The 21,579-nt window shown below is 41.4% G+C and overlaps 2 protein-coding genes across 2 annotated transcripts; both read right to left on the minus strand.

Moving 5' to 3' along the window:
- Window positions 1-685: 685 nt before the first annotated feature.
- On the minus strand, window positions 686-12,816 carry LOC106095515 (ryncolin-1). Its single transcript, XM_059365159.1, has 4 exons — window positions 12,689-12,816; window positions 12,506-12,621; window positions 1,011-1,433; window positions 686-952 (listed from the first exon to the last, which is right to left on the minus strand). The coding sequence occupies exons 1-4, from the start codon at window positions 12,764-12,766 to the stop codon at window positions 829-831; spliced, it is 741 nt and encodes a 246-aa protein (XP_059221142.1). The 5' UTR covers window positions 12,767-12,816; the 3' UTR covers window positions 686-828.
- A 6,943-nt stretch (window positions 12,817-19,759) lies between these two features.
- Window positions 19,760-20,668, minus strand: LOC106089920 (fibrinogen-like protein 1). The gene is made up of 3 exons (XM_013255907.2): window positions 20,590-20,668; window positions 20,079-20,534; window positions 19,760-20,008 (listed from the first exon to the last, which is right to left on the minus strand). Exons 1-3 carry the CDS (start codon window positions 20,628-20,630, stop codon window positions 19,885-19,887), a joined length of 621 nt encoding a protein of 206 aa, XP_013111361.2. The 5' UTR covers window positions 20,631-20,668; the 3' UTR covers window positions 19,760-19,884.
- Between the last annotated feature and the right edge of the window lie 911 nt (window positions 20,669-21,579).

Raw genomic sequence — 21,579 nt, forward strand, 5'->3', positions numbered from 1 at the left:
TACTAAAGCTACCCTCTTCTTTGGGAAAGGCAACTAGAGCTACCCTCTCCCTTGTGTAAGTGTACTAAAGCTACCCTCTTTTTGGGGAAAGTCTACTAAAGCTACCCTTTCCCTTGAGAAAGGACATTAAAGCTACCATCTTCATTGGGAGAGGGCACTAAAGTTTCCTTCTCCTTTGGCAAAGGTTACAAAAGCTTACCCTTGCCCTTGGAAAAGAGTACCCAAAATACCCTTTCCCTTGGAAAAGGGTACTAAAGCTCCCCTTTCCCTTGGGAAAGGGTACTAAAGCTACAATCTCCTTTGGAAATGGTTACTAAAGCTACCCTCACCCTTGGGAAAGGGCACTAAAGTTTCCTTCTCCTCACCCTTCGGAAAGGATACTAAGGTTACACTCACCCTAGGGAAAGGGTGAGTATAACCCCCTTTTTTGGGAGAAAATGGTTTTAGAGCTCACCTCTCCCTTCGAAAAAGGCACTTAAGGCCCTTTTCTTTGGCAAGTGGCACTAAATTTACCCTCTCTGTTGGAACAGGCTACTAAAGCTACCCACTCTCCTGGGAAAGGGAACTAAAGCTACTTTCTAGTAAATACGTATATCCCGATTAGTCATCTACGGCCCCTAGAAACTTAAATTTTTGCCTGATTTGGGAGGAGTTTGGTACGTAAGATATAACTATGCCCTTAAGCTTAGTATGGTGGTGGTTTCCCAAGATTTCACACGTTGTTACTTCTTAAATATGATTTTACAAATCATTAAAATTTGGCCATTGTTTTTTTAGTGTATAATTTTTTGCTGCGGCCATGTAATAAGAATTAATTCATAACAAAAACTACAACTTAGGTCTTATTCTCATTTCGGCAAATTTCAAAGAATGATTCCACAATCTAAATGAATGCCAGCTAATACCAAAGCCATTAGAGTTTCCCTGTGAGCGGTAAGGGCCATTTAAATAACTAAAAGAGAGCAAAAGTAATTTAATTAAAAAAAAAACATTTTTCCACTACAACTCACCCATGATAACCCAGTCCAAAAAACCACCATCCTCCTTGAAAAACTGCACCATTATTTCGCGTCTCATTATCATCGTTATCTTGATCAGGTGTGGTGAACTTATGGCCACGGTGAATAGAAAAATCATCACCAGCATCACCATTATATTGGCCCAACTCCAGTAGGGCATATTTCTCTGCTTCACTGCCTATGCGAAAACGATCATATTTTGCATAACGTGTTTGACCATCAAAATCCTTCAGAATAATCATAAGTTCCTGAGGCGGGCCGTAGGTGGTTAGTTCATGAATACGTTGAAGACCCATAAAATATTCACCATTGGGATCACCAAAGCCATTGCCATATTCATTCCAGCTACGATTAAAGCTAACTGTACCATCCTGACGGCGTAGAATGGTGGTCCATGAATGCTGAGAATCCAACCTGAAGGCAATAAGGAAATATATAAGGTCTGTGAAGTCTGAGGAACTCAAAAAAAAAAAAAACTAACTAACAAGTAAGAGCGTGCTAAGTTCGGCCGGGCCGAATCTTATATACCCTCCACCATGGATCGCATTTGTCGAGTTCTATGCGCGGTATCTCTTTTAAGGCAATCAAAGAATATTGAATATGAACTGTTATGCTATTGGAACTATAACAAGTTATATTCCGATTCGGACCATAAATGAATGCTGAACATTGTAGAAATCATTGTGTAATATTTAAGTTCATTCGGATAAGAATTGCGCCTTGTAGGGGCTCAAGAAGCAAAATCGGGAGATAGGTTTATATGGGAGCTGTATCAAGCTATTGATCGATTCAGATCATATTGGACACGTATGTTGAAGGTCATGAGAGAAGCCGTTGTACTGCCAAATCGGATGAGAATTGCGCCCTCTAGAAGCTCAAGAAGTCAAGATCCCAGATCGGTTTACATGGCAGCTACATCAGGTTATGCACCGATTTGAATCATACTTAGCACAGTTATTGAAAGTCATAACAAAACACCTCATGCAAAATTTCGGCCAAATCGGGTAAGAATTGCGCCCTCTATTGGCTCAAGAAGTGAAGATCCAAGATCGGTTTATATGACAGCTATACCAGATGATGAACCGATTTGAACCATACTTCGCACAGTTGTTGGAAGTGATACCAAAACACCACGTGCAAAATTTCAGTCCAATTGGACGAGAATTGCGCCCTCAGAGGCTCAAGAAGTCAAAACCCAAGATCGGTTTATATGGCAGCTGTATCAGGTTATGTACCGATTTGAATCAAACTTAGCGCAGTTGTTGGAAGTGATACCAAAACACCACGTGCAAAATTTCAGTCAAATCGTTCGGGAGTTGCGCCCTCTAGAGGCTCAGGAAGTCAAGACCCAAGATCGGTTTATATGGCAGCTATATCAAAACATGAAGCGATTTGAACCAAACTTAGCGCAGTTGTTGGAAGTGATACCAAAACACCATGTGCAAAAATTTCAGTCAAATCGTTCGGGAATTGCGCCCTCTAGAGACTCAAGAAGTCAAGACCCAAGATCAGTTTATATGGCAGCTATATCAAAACGTGAACCGATTTGAATCAAACTTAGCGCAGTTGTTGAAAGTGACACCAAAACACCACGTGCAAAATTTCAGTCAAATCGTTCGGGAGTTGCGCCCTCTAGAGGCTCAAGAAGTCAAGACCCAAGATCGGTTTATATGGCAGCTATATCAAAACATGAACCGATTTGAACCAAACTTAGCGCAGTTGTTGAAGTGATACCAAAACACCACGTGCAAAAATTTCATTCAAATCGTTCGGGAATTGCGCCCTCTAGAGACTCAAGAAGTCAAGACCCAAGATCGGTTTATATGACAGCTGTATCAAAACATGAACCGATTTGAACCAAACTTAGCGCACTTGTTGGAAGTGATACCAAAACACCACGTGCGAAATTTCAGTCAAATCGTTCGGGAGTTGCGCTCTCTAGAGGCTCAAAAAGTCAAGACCCAAGATCGGTTTATATGGCAGCTGTATCAAAACATGAACCGATTTGAACCAAACTTAGCGCCGTTGTTGGAAGTGATACCAAACACCACGTGCAAAATTGCAGTCAAATCGTTCGGGAGTTGCGCCCTCTAGAGGCTCAAGAAGTCAAGACTCAAAATCGGTTAATATAGCAGCTATATCAAAACATGGACCGATTAGGCCCATGTAGAATCCCAACCGACCTACATTAATAAGAAGTATTTGTGCAAAATTTCAAGTGGCTTGCTTTACTCTTTTGAAAGTTTGCGTGCTTTCGATGGACGGACAGACGAACGGACATAGCTAGATCGACTTAAAATGACATGACGATGAAGAATATTTAGAATTTATGGGGTCTCAGACGCATATTCGAGGAGTTACAAACAGAATGTAGAAATTAGTATACTCCCATTCTATGGTGGAGGGTATAAAAATGTGCTTAGTTTCGGTTGGGTGAAGTTTCGGGAAACCTCCACCATAAATTCTGCTAAAAATGTTGACAAAGGAAGTTAGACAGACAAAAATTTAAGTTTCTAGGGGCCGCAGAATAGAAATCCGGAAATCCGTTTATTTGGGAGCTAGTTTAGGTTAGGTTTAAGTGGCAGTCTGCCATCATACTCACTTAGACATTTTCGTCCATTGTTATACCACAGGAACAGAAGAAGGAAGATACCTTCTAGTTCCTATCGACGAACCATCCAAATCGCTTTAAAAAGCCCAATAACTTGCGAATGTTCACATCCGCTTTATCAGGCCGGTTCTCAAAGAAATGGGAACATAAAGTGGAACTCCTTCTGACTGCTAGTGCGTGACACACACATCGAAGGTGTTCTATAGTCTCTTCTTCTTCGATGTCTTCACAGCTTCTGCAAAAATCGTTGCTGGCAACCTTCAGTCTGTCAGCATGTTTTCCGATTAGACAATGACTTGTCATGACGGACACAATGACTGAGACGTCTATTCTAGCTAGTGACAGCAAAGCAGTAGACCTCTTCAAGTCTAGATTAGGGCAAATAGTTTTGGAATGCTCACAACACCCTATTGTGACCATCTATCATTTGTTGTCCTTCGGACCTGATCCTGACAACTTAGCTTACATGTCGCTAGAGGCATACCCACAGATTCCAGTATCCCTGGAAGGTAGTTCCTGGTCTCGCAAGCTCATCCGCTTTACAATTCCCTGGGATAGCTCTGTGACCCGGCACCCAGAACAGGTGAAGTTTGAACTGTTCAGCCATCTCGTTGAGAGATCTGCGGCAGTCGAGGGTGGTTCAGAAATACGTTCTCCAGGTATTTAATGGCTGCCTGGCTGTCTGAGAAGATATTTATGCCAATCGTCCGAAATGATATTATATTCTAGCCAACCCCCCATTTCCTTAATTGAAAGGATCCCCGCTTGATACACACTGCAGTGGTCGGGTAACATTTGCGATATGACCAGTTCTATATCTTAAGAGTACACCCCAAAGCCCACGTAGTCATCTCGTTTGGAACCATCCCTATAGAAGTCTATGTAACTTCTGTTATCAGGGATATCGTAGTTCCAATCGGTTCTATCAGGGATAGTGGTATAGTACTTTTTTATCAATAAGCGGCTCAGGAAGGGGGTAATCAACTATGCCTGGAACATCGGATATTGTATCAAGGATAACACAGTGTCCGTAGCCGTCACATGATCAATGAGAAAGCTCCCTTAACCTCACGGCAGTCGTCGCTGCAATTCGTCTAGCCACAATGTCCAGGGGCATTAGATGTAGCATTAAATTCAGTGCATCAGATGGTGTCGTCCTCAATGCGGCTGTGATGCACAAACAAGCCATCCTTTGGATCCGGTTAAGTATTGAGCAGTAGGTGGACTTTTGAAGCGCCGTCCACCAGACCACAACACCATATAGCATAATAGGTCTGACAATTGCAGTATATACTCAATGCATTATACGCGGTATAAACCTCCAACTTTTGTCATTGGCCCTCTTGCAGGTGCATAGGGCAAGAGTTCCCTTTCTTGCCCTTTCCAAAATGTTGGATTTGAAGTTCAATTTCCTGTCCAGCAAAACACTCAGGTATTTTGCGCTTTCTGTAAATGGAACATTCTCTCCACCCAAGGAGACAGATTCCACTGTAGGCAACTTGTATCTCCTGCTGAAAAGAAATACAATACTTTTTTTTGCACGGATTTATACCTAGACCCCACTTCGGTTTTGCATTTAGAGCTTCCTGAAGTATATCTCTTAGAGTGCTGGGATTGCCACGTGATCAGCATACGCCATCACTTTTACACATTTTTCTTCCAGAGACTAGATTTTTTTTTTAAAGTCTGTCTTCCAAAGTAGAGGAGACACTACACCTCCATGAGGTGTTCCCCTGCTGACCCATCTCCACAGATCGCAAGCCTACCGTAATGCATCTTTTAGTATGTAAGTTATTAAAAACTTTCTTATGGTAAAGTCGATGCCTAGAAACTCCAACTCCTTCATGATTGACGTCGGTTTTTCATTATTGAAAGCACCTTCAATGTCAAGAAATGCTACCATTGTATATTTCTTGACAGCGAGAGAACCCTCTATGTAGCCGACTAGGTCGTGAAGGGCTGTTTCAGTGGATTTGTTTTTACAATATGCGTGCTGCTGCCGCAACAGGCGATCTCCAGGGATCTTTGCCTTAAGATATGTTTCTATCAACCTTTCAAGAGTCTTCAGCATAAAGGATGACAGACTAATAGGACGAAAATCTTTCGCTTTCGTGTGGTAGCGTTTTCCTGGTTTCGGAATGAAAATGACCTTCGTGTTTCCCCATTCCACAGGTATATATGGCATTCTGATACAAGCAGAGCATATCTTCCTAAGCCAAGGAACCAGTCTATCAGACACAGCTTGTAATTCAACCGGTGATACATCATCAGGGCCGGGCGACTTAAAGGAGTCGATAATTCTTATGGCCCATAGGATTTTCGGTTCAGACACAATTTCCCTAATAACCCCCGATGAATGGATACCAGTGACAACCTCTTCCGGCGCCACATTGTCAGTTGAAGAATTTCCCGGGAAATGTGTATCAACGAGTAGTTCTAGTGTTCCCTCACTAGACATTGTGGTATATTCAGTACCACGCCGTAATAGGTCTCGAGGAAAGAATCTTCTTTAGCCTACAGGCCTCAGATGTATCCTGTACGGAGCTGCAGAATACTACCCACGATTTGTTCTGAGCCTTTCGTAGCTCGCCCTTATATTTTCTTAGCTCAGCCTTATAGATGTCCCAATTGTGTGGTGCTCTTGTGGCTTTTGCTTTGTTGAAGAGTTTTCTGCAGTCCTTAGACCAACCAGCTCTGGGGTCCACCATGGTGGTCGCTGTTTGCCCCTTGGCTTGGCACTAGCATATGCTGACACCAGGGCCTTCGTGATCCACTTTACCATTTTCTCATTATCCTCCGCAGTTTCTACCTCCCTTTCTGCTCTAGAAGGGATAGACGTGCAGAATTTATGCCGAAATTTATCCCAATTCGCCTTTCTTCTGTTTAGCCGTAGAACCATTCGTGCGTCTTCCAGGGGCTCAACAATTCAAATCGGTCCATCGGTTTATATCGGAGCTACATCAGGTTATAGACCGATTTGAACCGTACTTGGCACAGTTGTTGGAAGTCACAGCAGAACACTATTACAGAAATTTCAGGCAAATCGGATGAAAATTAAGTCTTCCAGGAGCTCAAGAAGTCAAATCGGGAGATCGGTTTATATGGGTGTTATATCAGGTTCTTGACACCTAACAGAATACTATGTGCAAAATTTCAGCCAAATCGGATGAAGAAATCAAATCGGGAGATCGGTTTATATGGGAGCTATACCAGGCTATACACCGATTGGGACCGTACTTGGCACAGTTGTTGGAAGTCATAACAGAACACCATATAAAAATGTTCAGCAAAATCGGACAAAAATTTCGGCTTCCAGCGGCTTAAGGATTCAAATCGGGATGATCGGTTCATATGGGAGCTATATCCAAATCTGAACCCATATGGCCTATTTGCAATCCCTAACGACCTACATCAACATTCAGTATCTGTGCTAAATTTCAAGTGGCTGGCTTTACGCGTTCGACCGCTATCGTGATTTCGACAGACGGACGGACGGACACGGCAAGATCGACTCATATATACTATTAATGTATATATATATATATACTTTATTGGGTCCTAGATCAATATTTCGAGGTGTTACAAATGGAATGACTAGATTGGTATACTCCCATCCTATGGTGGAGGATATAAAAACGAAATTGTTGCCCTTTGTTTGTTAGTTTGTTTGTCTGTTTTTCACAAATGGTAGAGTTTGAGCCCCCAGTGATAATATATCTTTGTTACATTGTTTGATATCAGAAGGCAGGGGGCGGACCCTCCCCCTTACAGCAATTTTCAAAAACGCCAGATCTTCGAGATGGGTGCACCGATTTAAGCAAAATTTTGTATTCCACCTCATGGTACCCCAAAACACGAAATTGGTATAGAATCTTGGGGCCAAGTAACCTAGGGGGGACGCCCCATTTTAAAACCCACCCGAACGGACATGCTTACCGATAGAGACAATATGGGTATCAAATGAAAGGTATTTAAGTGTAGAATACGAAGTTGGCATAAAAATGTCACCCTAAGTGTTGGGGTGTCTCCCACCCCCAAAAACACCACTCAATAGGAACCTTTCCCTGTCGCTTTGGGCAATAAAAGTAGAGTGTTAATCTGACATAAAAATGTATTCCTTGGTGTCTGAGGGGACACCCACCCCTCAAAACTCCCCAGTAGGACATATTTACCGATTGGGATAATATTGGTATGAAATGAATGGTGTTTGGAAATTGGGTACATATATGTTATAAGAATTTAGTCCAAGGTGTCTACGGGGTCGCCCCAAAGCAAAAAACCCCCAAAACGGGCATGAATGTCCAACGTCACAAATGGGTATCAAATGATAGGTTATTGGAAGTTGACTACGAATCTGGTATACACATTTGGGACAGAATCGGGGACCGGCCCACCCACAAAATACCCTTCAATAGGACGTGTAGTTCGATCGGGGCAAAATGGGAATTAAGAGAAAGGTCTGTGACAGTAGCGTTCGAATCTAATGTTAATATAAGGATTCAAGTATCTGGGTCACGTTCTGGATGTCGAAAAGCCTAATATAAGTCACTGTGTTAAATTTCAGCGAAATTGGATAATAAATGCGTCTCTAAAGGGGGTAAGACCTTAAATCGAGATATCGGTCTTTACGGCAGCTATAGCCATATTGGGACCGTTCTGCCTAATATGGCAATAAGGGGCTCTAATAATATGTTTTTTTTGGTAGAAAACGAATTTGATATCCAATTTTGAGGCCAAGTGCTTGGGGGTCGTCCACCCTATAAACTCCCCTTAAACCAATGCCAATTGAGACTCACGTAAAAAGAATTTAAGAGTAGAGCACGATGCTGATATTTGTTAGGGCTAATTGCGTGGGAGGCCGCCCCAACCTACATATCCATCAAACTGGACATATTTGCTGACTATTGCAAAAAGGGGCTCGAATCCGATATCTGATTTATGGCCAAGTGTTGTAGGGATGCCTCACCTTATAAACTCCCCCTAAACCACACACACATATATATAGCATATATTTACAATAATGTAGCTCAAATGTGGTTTTGGGAGAGAGTATGAATATGATATCAACTTTCGTTGCAAATGGTTTGGTTACACCAATCCACCATCAAAACCAAGAAAATTAAGTAAATCTAATATCCAAACTTTAATGGGCGGATCCTACCCTTAGCCTATTTCCAAAAAGCCAGATCTCGGAGATGGGTGGGCGATTTAAGTGAAATGTAGTTTGTTTATAATAACTCAAAAACAGAAATTTGGTATCCTTATTTATGGTGGGATATCTGAAGGGGCCGCCCCAACTCTAAAGCCCGCCTAATGAAAATTTAAACCAATAATGACAATATGGGGCTCAAATGAAAGGTATTTGAGACTAGAGCACGAATTTGACATATAGGGGTCCACCCCACCCCCAAAAATCTCCCATACGGGACATAGCAATATAAGGCTCGAGTGAAAAGAATTTAGGAGAAGAGCACCAATATGATATTCACATTGGGGCGAAATATCTGAAAGGCCGTACCAGCACCCCCATACAGGACTTATTTCCTGACCATGCCAGTATGCAAATACAAATTTGCCTATGAACATTCCATTTCATGCCATTATAGGTCTCAGATAAAACAAGAGAGTGAAAGAAGGCGCAGCGGTGAGGGTCCCTTCTAGCTAGTACATAGATATAGCCCATATAAACCGATTTCCGGTTTGACTTCTTAAGCTTCTGGAAGCCGCAATTTGGCTGAAGTTTTGCACACGGTGTTCTGTTAAGACCTCCAACAACTGTGCCAAGTACGGTCCAAATTGGTCTAAACCCTTATATAGCTCCCATATAAACCGATCTCCCGATTTGGCTTCTTGAGCCCTTACAATCCGCATTTTTTGTCCGATTTGGCTGAAAATTTTGCATGCGGTGTTCTGTTACGACTTGCAACAACTCCCATGAAGACCGGTCACTCGATCATCCTTGTTCGATTCCTAGAAGCTTCAATTTTTGCTGGTTTGACAGAAGTTTGGTATGTGGAATAAAATTATGCCCTTTAACTGAATTTATTCAGTATAAATTTTTAGCAGAATCCATGATAAATGGTTCTCAAGATTCGGCCCGGCCGAACTTAGCACGCTGTTACTTGCTAATTCCTTTTTTGGGTAGAATAAGGGGAGGGCGCTTGCCCTCTGGCACTTCCTTCCATTAGAATACAATATATTCGCGGTCGTCCTTGATGACAGTTTGGTGTTGTTTTATTTGCATGGAGAGGGTCGGTCCCCCGACGATAAGACCTAAAAATAATTTATTTGAGTCCTTTAATGTGGAGATCTACATGTCCAGCTGAACGGCAGGACGTGACCCAGATATTTCAATCCTTATATCAACGTTAAATTCGAACTCTACTGTCAAAGACCAATCGTTTAATTACCATAATATCCCGATCGAACTACACTTCCAATTAAAGCATATTAGGTGGGTGGGCCAGTCTCAGACTATGTCCCAAATGTGTATATCAGATTCGCGGTCAACTCTCAAGGACCTTTAATTTTATACCCATTTGGTGACGTTGGACATTCATGGCCTTTTTGGGGGCCTTTGGGGTTGGAGAGGCCCGTAGACTCAACATAACTTCCAACAACCTTTCATTTGATACCCATTTTGTCCCAATCGGTAGATAGGTCCTGTTGGGAGGTTTTTGTGTGGTGGGGTGATGCCTTAGACACCAAGGAATACATTTGTATGTCGGATTCTTACTATACCTTTAAATACCTTTCATTTGATATCTATATTGTCCTAATTGATAAATATGTGATGTTGGGGGTGGAGAGCCCCCCCCCCACTCCGACACGTATGGTGACATTTTTATGCCAAGTTCGTACTCTACTCTTAAATACCTTTCATTTGATACCCATATTTTCCCAATCGGTAAACATGTCCGTTCGGATGGGTTTTGGGATGGGGCGTCCCCCCAGATTATTTAACCCTAAAATTGCATATAAATTTCATGTTTTTGGGGTACCATAAGTTGGCATGCAAAATTTCGCTTTAATCGGTGCACCCATCTCCGAGATTTGGCATTTGGGTGGGTTCCCAAGATTCGGCCCGGCCGAGCTTAGCACGCATTTTCTTGTTTAATTTAAGATCCCTTTATATATTATTATATATAGTTGGATCTGAATTCGAGAAAAAATTGTATCAGATTGTATCCAATTTGATCCAATAATTTATAACCATTTTTCGGAACCAATTATATCTGATGCCAGATACAATTGGATCTGACTATATCAACTTTTTTTACCTCCGGTATGTGCAAAATCACAATTGGATATCTTAATTTGTGGAGGCCATCGTAGCTTAGAGGCTAGCATAACTGCCGATGAAGCTGAACGCTTGGTTTCAAATTTCGTCATTCTGTTTGTAACACCTCGAAGTATGTGTCTGAGACCCCATAAAGTATATATATTCCTGATCGTCATGTCATTTTAAGTCGATCTAGCCATGTCCGTCCGTCCGTCTATCTGTCGAAAGCACGCTAACTTTCGAAGGAGTAAAGCTAGCCGCTTGAAATTTTGAAAGAGGCCAGCGAGGCGCAGAATTTAGCATGCCCGCCTATGACGCTGAACGCCTGGGTTCGAATCCTGGCGAGACCATCAGAAAAAATTTTCAGCAGTGGTTTTCCCCTCCTAATGCTGGCAACATTTGTGAGGTATTATGCCATGTAAAACTTCTCTCCAAAGAGGGTCCCACTGCGGCACGCCGTTCGGACTCGGCTATAAAAATGAGGCCCTGTATCATTGAGCTTAAACTTGAATCGGACTGCACTCCTTGATATGTGAGAAGTTTGCCCCTGTTCCTTAGTGGAATGTTCATGGGCAAAATTTGCAATTTTACTTTTTATTAGTGTAGGTCGGTTCGCATTGTAAATGGGCCATATAGGTCAATGTTTTCATATAGCTGCCACATAAACCGATCTTGGGTCTTGACTTCTTGAGCCTCTAGAGGGCGCAATTCTCGTCCGATTTGAGTGAAATTTTGCACGAAGTGTTTTGGTATCATTTTCAACAACTGCGCTGAGTATGATTTAAATCGGTTTATAATCTGGTATAGCTGTCATATAAACCGATCTTGGATCTTGAATTCTTGAGCCAATAGAGCGCGTAATTCTCATCCGATTTGGCTGAAATTTTGCATGACGGGTTTAGTTATGACTTCCAATAACAGTGCCAAGTATGGTCCAAATCGATCCATAACTTGAAATAGCTGTCTTATGAAACCGTCTGGGATATTGAATTTTTGAGCCTCTAGAGGGCGCATTTATTAAGCGATTTGGGTGAAATTTTGCATGACGTGTTTTGTTATGACTTCCAATAACTGTACTATGTATAGCGCATATCGGTACATAACCTGATATAGTTGCCATGTAAACCGATCTGGGATCTTGACTTCTTGAGCCTCTAGAGGGCGCATTCCTCTTCCATATTGGGAGAAATTTTGTGCAACGGCTTATCTCATGACCTTCAACATACGTGTCTAATATGTTCTGAATCGATCAATAGCTTGATACAGCTCTCATATAAACCTAGCTCCCGATTTTGCTTCTTGAGCCCCTATAAGGCGCAATTCTTATCTGAATGAACTGAAATATTACACAATGACTTCTACAATGTTCAGCATCAGTTATGGTCCGAATCGGAATATAACTTGATATAGCTCCCATAACATAACAGTTCTTATTTAATATTCTTTGTTTGCCTATAAAAGAGATACCGCACATAGAACTCGACAAATGCGATCCATGGTGGAGGGTATATAAGATTCGGCCAGGCCGAACTTAGCACGCCCTTACTTTTTTTAACTTCATTTTCATTTCTATATTTCTTGTCTAAATCTTACCTCTTTTTAATATTCTCAAGATCTTCTTCCAATTTAAGTGTTTTGCTTAACACAGTGTTCAATTTGAGGAAAAGATTTTTCCACAAAATTACATTATCATCCAAATTACTGAGATCCTATGGGGGAAAATCAAAAAATACTTTAGGGAAATTAATCAATTTCCTTGCCCAGACATTGACTTACCAGGAACTCTTTTTCAAAGATCTCGATATTCGTTGCCAATGTTGCAGGGAAAATAATAAAAATCCATAGAAAGCGCATTTTTGTTTTCAACTACGAGTCTTCTATTAAAACAATATTGAAACTGAAAAGTAAAAATTTTGCTTTGTAGGAAATGGTTTGTCATTTCAGAGATAATGGTTAAAACATCAGGCGAAAACGAATCTTATACACCCATCACTATGCATGACTTTTGGCAAGTTAACATGTTTCCATTTCAGAAAAGAACTGTAAAATGTAGGTACTCAGGAACTTAAATTGGAAGATTGGTATACATGGCGGCTACGATGATCGATGATACTCAACTTCAAATTAAAACGGATAACACGGAGTCTCAAAACGTCCAACTGGGAGGTTGGTGGATATATGACAGGATCTTAGGTCTATCTATCGAAGTGTTACAAACCTAATGACGCAGTAAGTTTACAATCATTCTATGGTGGATGGTATGAAAACGTTGATAAGAAGAAAAAGATTCCCCTTCAAATGATTTTAAAAATTCAAATGAGATAAGGGGGTTATTAAAAACAAGTGAAAGCGAGCTAAGTTCGGCCGGTCCGAATCTTATATACCATCCACCATGGATCGTATTTGCCAAGTTCTTTGACTTTACTTTCTCAAATATATATGAGCTATATGGAGTTGTTGACCGATATAGACCGTACTTGTCATGCCGCACAAGTCATAGAAAAATATCACCACGCCCTCTAGAGGCCTGAAAAGTCAAAATCTCAGAACGATTTATATAGCAGCTTTATCAAGTTATGAACCGATTTAGACCATACTTAGAACAGTTGTTGGAAGTCATAGCGAATCGATATGTGCAAAATTTCAGCCAAATGGGCTAAGAACTGCGCCCTCTAGAGGCCAGAAAAGTCAAAATCTCAGATCTATTTATATAGCAGCTATATCAAGTTATGAACCGATTTAGACTATACTTAGCACAGTTGTTGGAAGTCATAGCAAAACGATATGTGCAAAATTTCAGCCAAATCGGCTAAGAACTGCGCCCTCTAGAGGCTGAAGAAGTCAAACTCTCAGATCGGTTTATATAGCAGCTATATCAAGTTATGAACCGATTTAGACCATACTTGGCACAGTTATTGGAAGTCATAACAAAACACGTCATGCAAAATTTCAGCTAAATCGGATAATAAATGCGCCCTCTAGAGGCCAGAAAATCAAAATCTCAGATCGATTTTTATACCAGCTATATCAAGTTATGAACCGACTTAGACCGTACTTAACACAGTTGTTGGAAGTCATAGCAAAACGATATGTGCAAAATTTCAGCCAAATCGGCTGAGAACTACGCCCTCTAGAGGCTCAAGAAGTCAAGATCCCAGATCGGTTTATATGACAGCTATGTCATGTTATAGACCGATTTAGACCATACTTGGCACATTTGTTGGAAGTCATAACAAAACACGTATTGCAAAATTTCAGCTAAATCGGATAATAAATGCGCCCTCTAGAGGCCAGAAAAGTCAAAATCTCAGATCGATTTTTATAGCAGCTATATCAAGTTATGAACCGATAAAGACCATACGTAACACAGTTGTTGGAAGTCATAGCAAAACGATAAATTTCAGCCAAATCGGCTAAAAACTGCGCCCTCTAGAGGCTGAAGAAGTCAAAATTCCAGATCGGTTTATATAGCAGCTATATCAAGTTATGAACCGATTTAGACCATACTTGGCACATTTGTTGGAAGTCATAACAAAACACGTATTGCAAAATTTCAGCTAAATCGGATAATAAATGCGCCCTCTAGAGGCTCAAGAATTCAATACCCCAGATCGGTTAATATGACAGCTATATCAGTTTATGAACCGATTTGAACCATACTCAGCACACCATACTCAGCACAATATCACAAATTTCACCCAAATCGGATAATAAATGCGCCCTCTAGAGGCTCAAGAATTCAATATCCCAGATCGGTTTATATGACAGCTATCAAGTTATAGACCGATTTAGACCATACTTGGCGCAGTTGTAGGAAGTCACAAATAAATCACGCCATGCAAAATTTCAGCCAAAACGAATAGTGGATGCGCCATCTATAGGCTCAAGTAGTCAGGATCCCAGATCAGTTTATATGGCAGCTTTATCAGGTTATGGACCGATTTAGACCATACTTGGCGCAGTTGTAGGAAGTCACAAATAAATCACGTCATGCAAAATTTCAGCCAAATCGGATAATAAATGCGCCCTCTAGAGGCTCAAAAATTCAATATCCCAGATCGGTTTATATGACAGCTATATCAAGTTATAGACCGATTTAGACCATACTTGGCACAGTTATTGGAAGTCATAACTAAATACGTCATGCAAAATTTCAGCCAAATCGAATAGTGGAAGCGCCCTCTATAGGCTCAAGTAGTCAGGACCCCGGATCGGTTTATATTGCAGCTATATCAGGTTATGGACCGATTTCAACCATACTTGGCACAGTTGTTAGAAGTCATAACAAAGCACGCCATGCAAAATTTCACCCAAATCGGATAATAAATGCGCCCTCTAAAGGTTCAAGAATTCAATATCCCAGATCGGTTTATATGACAGCTATCAAGTTATAGACCGATTTAGACCATACTTGGCGCAGTTGTAGGAAGTCACAAATAAATCACGTCATTCAAAATTTCACCCAAATCGGATAATAAATGTGCCCTCTATAGGCTCAAGTAGTCAGGAGCCCGGATCGGTTTATATGGCAGCTATATCAGGTTATGAACCGATTTCAACCATACTTAGCACAGTTTTTGGAAATCAGAACAAAACACCTAATGCTATATTTCTGCCAAATCGGATGAGAATTGCGCCCTCTAATGGCTGAGGATGTCAAGATCTAAGATCGGTTTATATGACAGCTATATCAAAACATAAATGACCTATTACGGATGCTGACTGAGGAGGGATATGAAGGGTAAGGATCCGAACGAGCTATGCAGAAGGGCCGAAAGGGTCTTGCATATGGCATATGACTGGGCTAGACCCAGAGGTCTCAATGTTAACCCACAGAAGACTGAAATCTGCCTGTTCACGAGGTAGACGAAGGTGGGCCAATTTAATGCACCACGTTTCCTCAATAAGACGATTTCCATATCTGACAAGGTGAAATACTTAGGTGTGATCTTGGACAGGAAACTGAATTGAAAGTGTCACATTCGGGAGCTCCACTACGTAGACGGGCCGTAGGCTCGAAATGGGTCCTGAAACCGAACATAGTCCACTGGCTCTACAGGAGCGTGATTAGACCAATACCACAGGTTCAGAGAACATGTTGTCTTGGCATAGGCGGAGCGATGAGAACCACGCCCACTAGGGCACTGCAGACTATTCTAGATATCCGACCCATTGACATACAGATTAAGTGTGAGGCAGCCACTGCGGCTATGAGACTTAAGGCGATAGGAGAATGGTTTGAGGATGGGAGCAGCTCATACCATCGCGTTATAATCGAGGCGACGATAGGAAACCTGGAAAGAAGGGGAAAGGTTTCCGATCGGATATCTGAGATGAACCTTGAAGTCGAGTGCAAGGCACTGCTGCCATCGTCACAATCTTGGATTGACGGAAGCCTAGTATTGTCATCTGGTAGATCATGTTACACGGATGGATCAAAGCTAGAGGACAGAGTGGGCCTGGGGGGTTACATTGAGAACCTAGGAACCGAGATCTGTTTTAGACTGCCTGACCATAATACGATCCTGGAGGCGGAGATCCGGGCGATTAAGGAATGCTTAAAGTGGTGTGGTGCTAACGCGAGGACGTCGAATGTGAACATCTTTACCGACAGTAAAATTTCCATAAGGGCAATAACAACCAGGACAGTAAGGTCACCAACAGTCTTGCAGTGTAAGAAGGAGATTAACGCCTTCTCTGAGGATGGGAAAATCCGCATCGTTTGGGTGCCGGGTCATAACGGAGTAAGAAGGAATTAAAGGGCAAAAGATTTGGCGATTTGGAAGGCTAGAGGACTGCCGCCAATAAACTTGGTTAACACGAAGCCTTTCGGGTCGACGCAGTCCATGTTAAGGGAGTGGGCGTTGAATGCCTATGCAACATTGTGGAACAGCCAAACGGTCGGTAGGACGGCGAAAATCCTATGGGGGAATTCAGATCGTGAGAAGACGAGGCTTTTACTGAAGAGAAGCAAGAAGGAGGTCAGCATAGCTATTGGTATCATAACGGGACACATGGGACTTTGAGCTCACTTATGTAAAATCGGTGCGGCAATTGATAGCATGTGTAGGGCATGCGGGGAAGATGATGAGACGTTGGAGCATTTCCTTTGTCATTGCCCGGCTTTCGCGACTAACAGATACCGCCACTTAGGTGGATACACAATACCAGACATGAACCAACTTAGGGGAGTGGTAAAAACTTGGATCGGAACAGGTGTAAACTTCTCACATATCAATGAGTGCTGATATGTGGAAAGTTTACACCTGTCCCTTAATGGAATGTTCATGAGAAAAATTGCATTTTCCGTGGCTACCTATGAATTTAGTCTGCACTAGCCACATGTAGTCCATGTTCCCCTACTCCTTGGGCCACCTCGCCGTTATCGGTCTGCAGTACCAATCTCACGTGGTTTAGGCCATATTTTATCTTACCTTGTGAGGACTTTAGTTGTGCCAAGGATTCGGGACCAATCTTAATCCAGAGGTATTTACCATTTTCTTTCTCCCTCGCATGACACCTCGAAATATGCGTCTAAGACCCCATAAAGTACATACATTCTTGATCGCCGTGACATTTTAAGTCGAACTAGCCATGTCCGTCTGTCTGTCTGTCTAAAGCACTCTAACTTTTGAAGGAGTAGAGCTAGCCGCTTGAAATTTTGCATAAATACTTCCTATTTGTGTAGGTCGGTTGGGATTGTAAATGGGCCAAATCGGTCCATGTTTTGATAAAGCTGCCATATAAACCGATCTTGGGTCTTAACTTCTTGGTCCTCTAGAGGGCGCAATTCTCTCAACTTTTGAAGGAGTAGAGCTAGCCGCTTGAAATTTTGCACAAATACTTCCTATTGGTGTAGGTCGGTTGGGATTGTAAATGGGCCAACTCGGTCCATGTTTTGATATAGCTGCGATATAAACCGATCTTGGGTCTTGACTTCTTGAGCCTCTTGAGGGCGCAATTCTCATCCAATTTGACTGAAATTTTGCACATAGTGTTTTGATATCACTTCCAACATTTATGGGAAGTATGGTCCAAATCGGTCTATAACATGTTATAGCTGCTATATAAACTGATCTTGGGTCTTGACTTCTTGAGCCTCTTGAGGGCGCAATTCTCATCCAATTTGACTGAAATTTTGCGCATAGTGTTTTGATATCAATTCCAACAACTGTGCTAAGTACGGTCCAAATCGGTCCATAACCTGATATAGCTGCTATATAAACCGATCTTGGGTCTTGACTTCCTGAGCTTTTAGAAGGCGCAATTCCTATCCGATTTGGGTGTAATTTTGCTCGTGGTATTTTGATATCACTTCCAACAACTGTGCTAAGTATGGTCAACATCGGTCCATAACCTGATATAGCTGCTACATAAAACGATCTTGGGTCTTGACTTCTTGAGCCTCTAGAGGGCACAACTCTCATCCGACTTTGTACAACGGCTTCTCCCTTGGCCTTTAACATACGTGTGCAATATGGTCTGAATCGATCCATAGCTTGATACAGCTCCCACATAAACCGATCTCCCGATTTTGGTTCATGAGCCCCGAATCGGACTATAACTTGATATAGCTCCGTCCATATTCATTATTCTTTATTTGCCTAAAAAGAGATACTGCGCAAAGAACTCGACAGATGCGATCCATGGTGGAGGGTATATAAGATTCGGCCCGGCCGAACTTAGCACACTCTTACTTGTTTGGGCCTATTATTGGACGTAAGGACCTTTCATTTGCGGTCTCACTTCCGTAAGTAGCGTTTACAGGAGTTTCTGTAGTTATATTAGTAATTTTTGGGTATTTGTTGTGGTGTTATTCTATGAAGCAGGGGGAGGCATACGTTCCACTATACTTTCTGAGTGGAACACATGCTTGCGCATTAAACGCTTGTCACGGATCATTAAAGTGGATGGCTCTTGATCTTCCATCTTCTTCAGATGTCGTATTGTGCGTTCATAGCCCTGCTTCCGTTTCTGCTCCTCTTTCTGTCTCTTTTGTTTATTTCCTTGCGAGTTGCTCGCCTTTCCATCAGAAATTGAGATTTCAATTTCCATTGGATGCGAGCCCAGCATTTGGATATCCTCCTTGCACATCTCATAAAGCTGGATTGTTCCAAATCCCAAGATTCCGTTGCAAGTATCATCGCAAGTGGACAAGACGATGTTGTCTTGCCTAATCAGTGTGTTGTTGGTTATTGGGTGAGTATTTTGATGTATTGTTAAACATGAGGTTGGAACCTGTAGATATTACTTCCCTCCCAGACCCATGGGTTCGGGTGGATTTCCCGCAACTAGACCGTTAACCAGTTGCAGTGTCATTTCATGTTTGTTTGGTTTTTGGATGACTTTTCGTTTGGATTGGACCTGAATGTCATTGCACTCTCCCAGGAGTTCAAGGCGCCGCAAGGCTGTTTCCTTAAGTTTCCGCGTCGTGACAAGATACTAGGAGTTAAATTCCTCAACTGAAAGCCACCATAGCGCAGAGTTTAGCATGTCCGCATATGACGCTGAACGCTTGAGTTCGAATCCTGGCGAGAACATCAGAAAAATTTACAGAGGTGGTAATCCCCTCCTAAAGTTGGCGACATTTGTGAACTACTCTTCCATTTGGTTGTAAAAACTTCTCCACAAAGAGGTATCGCCGTGTGGTACGCCGTTCGAACTCGGCTATAGAAAGATGCTTAAACTTGAATCGGCCAGCATTCATTGATATGTGAGAAGTTTACTCCTGTTCCTTAGTGGAATGTTCAGGAGCTAATTTGCAAAATCTTCAACTGTATCCCTTAGAAAATACCATATCAAGATTTGGACATCATGTCGCCGCGGGTTATTGTCAACCAATCGTCATAATATATCGTGATTTCTTTATTTTGTTCAAAAGAAAAAAAATTTGTGTTCCATATTCCCAAAACCAAAATCCTCAAGGTGTTTATTTCCACAACCTTTAACGGACTATAAAATTCGTCTCTGGGTTAAATTTTAGGACGTATCATCATTTCGGCATACTTTAATGAATGATCCCAACCATGAAATGTATTCCAGCTGACACCCCATGTATGGGCTTGATTTCGCGCTCGATAAGGCCCATTTAAATAACTGAAAAACAAGAGATTTTGTAACAAAACATAAAATCTAACTCAAATTTGTTGTATTGCCAAATATTTACCCACTATAACAAGTGTCAAAGAACCACCATCCCCCCTGAAAAACAGCACCACAATTTCTTTGGGGATTATTATCATTGTCTTGATCAGAAGTGGTAAACTTTCGACCACGATGAGAAGTGAAACAATCACCTACATCTCCGCTGTATTTGCCCAATTCCACAAGCGTATATTTCTCTGCTTCGCTGCCAATACGAAATAAATCGTAATGAGCATAACGCGTATGTCCATCGAAATCTTTGAGAATAATTCTTAACTCATGGGGTGGGCCATTGGTGGTCATGTCATGTATGCGCTGAAGACCTATAAAATATTCTCCATTGGGATTGCCAAAACCATTGCTGTATTCATTCCATGAACGATTAAACTCTACCGAGCCATCTTGACGTCTTTGAATTGTGGTCCAACTACGGCTGTTATTCCAGAGCGTCCTCAGCATTGTTTCCTGAGTATCCAACCTAGAGGAGTTTTATAAAAATTGTTAAAGTATTTGTATGCCCACATGTAACAAACCTGTGCTTTAAATCCAAGACATTAACATTTAACTTTTCCATTTCAGTTGCTAAGGTATTCAATCTAATGAAAAGATTTTTCCACAAATCCTTCAAAAAAACTTTAAATTTTTCAGTACATAAAATTTTACTTTTCCAATAGTGACCATACCAAAGAATCTTTGCTTGGTATCGAAGTCGAGTGAACTTCCACCATCAAATGAATGAGAAAAAGTAATCCAAGGTATTTCATTATGCTTTAATACACTTCTTTTCTACAAAGCAATCCAATAAAGACTGAGGGCTTCACAAAGATTGACTTTTTGTATGAGAGTGTGATTGGCAGGTCTTATCTTTTGGCCTTATCATCGAACATTGACCGAAATTACAAAAACCAAGCAAATTTTGAACTTGGTGGGGGTTTTTTCATATAATTTTTGTTTAGGAGCTTTAGGGGAAATTTTTTAAACTCTGGAAGGTATGATGATAAGTTCGAACGGACCGAACCTTATATACCCTCCACCATGGATGACATTAAACAAGTACATTGAATACCTCCTTTAAAGAAGGTGGTACCTGACGAAAATTCAGCCATTAGCTGGAAGATTTCATAAAAATCCGATAAGATCTGCCTCCCCTTCAGGCTCAAGAAGTAAAATCTGTAAATTGTTTTATTGCATACTTAAACTAAAATTTCCATAAGGAAAAGGTACTAAAAATAAGCTTTCCTTTAGGAAAGGGTACTAAAACTACTCTCTGCCTTAGGAAAGGGTACTAAAGCTTTGCTTTCCTTTGGGACAGGGTACTAAAACTATGCTTTCCTTTAGGAAAGAGTACTAAAAATAAAGCTTCCTTTAGGAAAGGGTACTAAAACTATGCTTTCCTTTAGGAAAGGGTACAAAAACCACGCTTTCCTCAAGGAAAAGTACTAAAACTACGCTTTCCTTTAGGAAGGGGTACTAAAGCTATGTTCTCCTTAGGGAAAGAGTACTAAAACTACGCTTTCTTTTAG

Source organism: Stomoxys calcitrans, chromosome 3 (genome assembly GCF_963082655.1).
Source record: "Stomoxys calcitrans chromosome 3, idStoCalc2.1, whole genome shotgun sequence".
NCBI classification, from domain to species: domain Eukaryota; kingdom Metazoa; phylum Arthropoda; class Insecta; order Diptera; family Muscidae; genus Stomoxys; species Stomoxys calcitrans.

Coding starts and splice junctions, on each gene's coding strand:
- LOC106095515 (XM_059365159.1), bottom strand. CDS start 12,766: ATGCGCTTTCTATGGATTTTTATTATTTTCCCTGCAACATTGGCAACG. Junction 1,434..12,505: donor CTTGAGAATATTAAAAAGAG/GTAAGATTTAGA, acceptor TATTGCCTTCAG/GTTGGATTCTCAGCATTCAT. Junction 953..1,010: donor TTTGGACTGGGTTATCATGG/GTGAGTTGTAGT, acceptor GCTCTCTTTTAG/TTATTTAAATGGCCCTTACC.
- LOC106089920 (XM_013255907.2), bottom strand. CDS start 20,630: ATGGAAAAGTTAAATGTTAATGTCTTGGATTTAAAGCACAG. Junction 20,535..20,589: donor GTCTTGGATTTAAAGCACAG/GTTTGTTACATG, acceptor AAACTCCTCTAG/GTTGGATACTCAGGAAACAA. Junction 20,009..20,078: donor TTTGACACTTGTTATAGTGG/GTAAATATTTGG, acceptor CTTGTTTTTCAG/TTATTTAAATGGGCCTTATC.